Below are 4,332 nucleotides of genomic sequence, written 5' to 3'. Positions count from 1 at the left end.
GGGGCGGCGGGCAGGTTGTCAGGTGCTGCCCGAAATTCTGAATTCAAGAAAATTCTATAGTTTTCTAAACTTGTAAATCTGTTCTTTCTATGTAAATTACGCTTTGGGGTTTCTTAGATCATGTTGCCTTGGGAAATGAAGAGTGGAATCCATGGGAAGAGGACGAGAAAAATGAACTGGTTGCTTCTCAGCAGAGATACGAAGCTAATCTTAAGATGATAAAAAATGCAAGATCTCACCTAGAACAAACCAGTCTTAGAGTACAGATTTGGGGCAAAGCAGCAATTGGTAAGCAGATGTAATCAATGCCTATTAATCATTTAACCTTTCTGATATAGCACTTTTCTCTGCTTTTTTTTAGTAACTGAAATTTATGTGTATGATTAAATAATATGGATATCTGTACATGAAGAGGATTAAAGAAGTGGTAGCTGTTACTCAAAATTATGTTAATACCAATGTAAGAGTAGTTAGACTCCAGTTTCTTTGTATCGGTTCTTTTCAAGGCTGTTTTTCACATCTGTTGAAGAAAATCGTTCAAATGGCAGAGAGACACAGTTATTTTTTGAATCCAATCTAGCTTACAGTACAACACAAGGACAGGCATCTTAGTTGGCTATAACAGAATATTTATTTTTGTCACATTTACACTTTGTGAAATAAAGCATCGCACAGTGAGAAATAAGGCATTTTCTGTACTGCAGTACTACTGCCTCTGATGAACCTAGAAATTCTTCAGTTGTAGAAGACACCAAGTCTCTGCATACACTGGGGGCCAAGGTCCTCTCTCAAGCTCTTCAACTATTGCTGAAGACATATCATTGTTCATATTTTAGCTTTTTTGAAAACGTAAAATTTCCAGCTCCAGTTGAATTTTCATGTAGCATTGTAGAACACATTGGTATATTACATGGTGATGCATTCTATCACAAAAATTTGATGTGTTTCACAAAAGCTTAAGAGAACTATGCCTGTCGTTAAAATGCTGATTAATATTTGCTCATTTTTAAGTGGTAGGTGTACCGGAAAGAGATGCTGACATACGTGGTAGGGTGGTATATCTTCATCTACTGATATTTTGGCAGCGAAAGAATCTTTTTAAATGCCCCAATGTGTGAAAAATTCATCTTAACTAATTCCAAGTCATACGGAATTTGGGAAACAATGTCCATACTATATAGGAAGCTCTGACTTTTTTCCCCCCAAGTTCTTATGTTGTTATGCTTTTTCATTTCCCAGAAATACTTTCTCTTTATTTGCTGGGAGCGTAGGCTAGGCAATATCCGTGCATTCAAATTCTCCATCATATCTTCATTTATGTAGGTCTTTACCTTTGGCAACATATTTTTGGAGGGCACCTTCAGCCAGCTGATGTGACTGCGCAGTGGAGAGAAGGAAGCCAAAAAGTAGGAAAAACATATTTCAGGTACTAGCTGCACGATGTTGATTCAATTGTGTTAACTTGAAGAAATGATGCATTGGAAAGTTAAAGAAAATGATAGGATGCACAGGTGCATTATTTTGTCTATCTCAGAGTTGCAGTTATTTTAATATCAGTTGCAAATGCTTTAATTTTGTTATGTTTTGATAACTGAGAAACACGCACACAACTGCTCATTCAAAATTATCATAAGGAATGGTTACATTTATTCATGGAAACACATAATTGATAAAACCAGCAAATTCTAGCCCAAACATGTTGCTATTAGAAAATAGAAAACTAGGGAGCAATTTCATCTGCTGTTTTATGAAGATCTGTTTATTTGAAAGAAATGTGGAAAGACTTACAAATGCTGAGAGGGAAGACAGCCAAGAGACCTCAGGAGGGGAGGAAATACAACCCTGAGAAAAGTCTAAGAGCTGGGGTTTGGGGCTGACAGCTGACTGAAAGACGCTGGGGGGTTGTGAGGCAAGAAGATGTCTCCTGCTATTTGGTTTCTGTTGTATTCAGGGAAAACAGACTTCACTTGTTCATTCATAAATAGGTTTGTATCAAAACCATAATTTGTTTCTATTTGTAACAAAAACAATCTGTGAGGCCTAGCATCTGGTTAACTACTTCATTTGCAAAGCAAAATTTCATATGTAAAGGAAGATGACACTTGAAGCATTGTTTGCTTTAAAAATGGATTTTGATCTGTGATCGTGCATGTCTTAAAACTGTTGTCAAATGTTTTCTATTATTTAGTGAATGATATAGAACTTTTCTCTAAGGTCCTATTTAATACCATTTTTAAGGCTTTCTGTAAAAATAACAGTGAAAGCTGAAGGATTTTTCATCTATTTGGCCAGTTTGCCAGTCTGCAGTAGTAGCTCTCCTACAACATTTAGTCACTTGCACCAGGACCCACCTGTTAAAAAAGTTTTCTTTAAAAGCATAAATGACACACTTAAGTGAATTTAACTTCTGAAAAATGTGTTGCTTCAAAAAGGTGTTTTTTCCTCACACAATAAGACAGGGGGTTCTAGTTTAAATTTGCAGATAATGTTTGAAGTAAATATGTGATTGTGAACTGAAAGGGGTTTTTTAAGTGATCACAAAAGTTTTTTATCACTTTGAATTGTTTATCAATGTATCTGACTGTGTACATGGTGCAGGCCATAGAATCTTTTCAGTAACGCCTACATCACATTCGTAAGTGATCAAAAAATGTTTTCTAGAAAGACACGTAGGCTTAATTTAAACATAGCAATTATTAAAGAGTCTGTCTTGCATCTAAGGAAATAGACGAAATAACATACTCTTTAGGAAAAAAAGCTGTATTCCTTGTCTGCAAATATAACCTGATCCTGCAAGATTAGGGAATCAAGTATGAATGATGCTACTGCATCTTGGTAGTCTCCTTGGCAGAGCAATAGAGCTTTCCATTCACGGACTTGGAGGAAGGATACAATACTTTCTTTGAATAGGGAGCAGTGCCTGTAGTGTTATCTCGGTGGGAAGAGACTTTCTTGTTTCTGGAATTAAAATCTTGGAAGCTATAGAAATCAATGACACTCAACCAGATAGCTTGTCTTCTTGGTATGGACATGAGGATTATTTTCAAGCCCTTGCTTTTCATGTTTATAATATGAAAATAATTTGCTGCACTTAATGAGTCTGTCACTTGACTGATTATGGTTATTTTCTCTTTGGTGTGCCTGTTTCAGATGAATAATAACCTCACATGGTTCCTTAGGGTATGCACCTCTCAAAGACAGACTTCTATACTAGCATTTAAATATCTTCTTGTTATGTTTAGAGGAACCAGGGATAACAGAGTCTTTATTTTAACCAACTTGGATGCTCGATCCTATAAAAATATAAAGTTTAAGCTTGATACCAACACAACAGAGGTTAAAATTTGACAGGCTAGTAGGAACTTGTGCAAAGTATAGAAAATATGCAAATATAACTGTTATTTTAATGATTAGGTTTCTGAAATGAAATAGCTGAAGTTCTACTTTTTAGTCAAATTGGAAATGTTATTTTGTATTTTTTTGTGATGAAGAATTAGTACATGGTCTTGGCTGCTCGCTGGTTATAAGATTTTCTAGAATTGTTGACTTCTTTATTGCCTGGCTGAGGTAAATTATCTCCATTTGATTACTAGATGAGGCTAGAGTGAACTAGCTGAGGTGACATATTTGGAGAATATGTGCTCCTGTGCAGTTTTTCGTGGTAAGTCTAATGATTGTTAAAACATAGAGCTCTCATGAATATTTTTAAAGAATATCAAATCTAAAGACACAAAAATGCCAAAATACCACTTGAACACAGTTGCATGACTAAGCCCATTTCCTATATTTATGATGGAGAATACACATATTTAATATAGGTTTTGATGACGGCTTGAAGTTTTTACCAAAGAAGTTGCCTGAAGAACACTAAAAGTATTAACTTCTACATGAAATGCAGGACATGCTGTTTGGCGGCATGGGTGGTGGGGGTGTTGGTTGGCTGTGGATTTTAGTGACACGTTACCGGTTTAGTGGGCATGGTGGTGTTGGGTTGATGGTTGGACTCGATGATCTTGGAGGTCTCTTCCAACCTTAATGATTCTATGATTCTATGATTCTATGACATCTATTTAAAAACATGGGTGGAGAAGGAACTGCATAGCTGTGGATTTTAGTGACATGTTACCACGTTCATACAAGAAGTAGGAGAGCAGGGTTTAGCACTTTCCTTGGCCTGAAGCAATTCACATCCTTCTCTCCTGTCATATGGGAGGATGTTGTAGAGCAGTGTTAAAGGGTGTGTGAGTCTTGCTGATCACTCCTTGGCTCGCCAGTTGACGAATCAGCTTATGGATGAGAATCAGGGAGTCTTGGTTGGTGTGATATTGTCCC

The 4,332-nt window shown here is 36.5% G+C and overlaps 1 protein-coding gene across 5 annotated transcripts in view; it reads left to right on the top strand.

The window, feature by feature from the left end:
- The first annotated feature begins 120 nt into the window (after positions 1-120).
- TMEM5 (transmembrane protein 5) overlaps positions 121-4,332 on the top strand; it is a 20,468-nt gene continuing 16,256 nt past the window's right edge. For 3 of the 5 annotated variants that reach the window (XM_009327584.1, XM_009327585.1, XM_009327586.1), the window contains exons 1-2: positions 121-288; positions 1,324-1,426. In XM_009327584.1, the coding sequence (XP_009325859.1) occupies positions 216-288; positions 1,324-1,426 (176 nt within the window). In that variant the 5' untranslated portion in view covers positions 121-215. Of the gene's footprint in view, positions 289-1,323; positions 1,427-3,623; positions 3,662-4,332 lie in introns of those variants that run through there. The other 2 variants (XM_009327587.1, XM_009327588.1) reach the window with 2 other exon arrangements.

This window comes from Pygoscelis adeliae, unplaced genomic scaffold (genome assembly GCF_000699105.1).
Source record: "Pygoscelis adeliae isolate BGI_AS28 unplaced genomic scaffold, ASM69910v1 Scaffold113, whole genome shotgun sequence".
Classification (NCBI taxonomy): Eukaryota; Metazoa; Chordata; class Aves; order Sphenisciformes; family Spheniscidae; genus Pygoscelis; species Pygoscelis adeliae.
The sequence above is the reverse complement of the archived record's forward strand: the minus strand, read 5'-3'. Positions and strand labels throughout refer to the sequence as shown.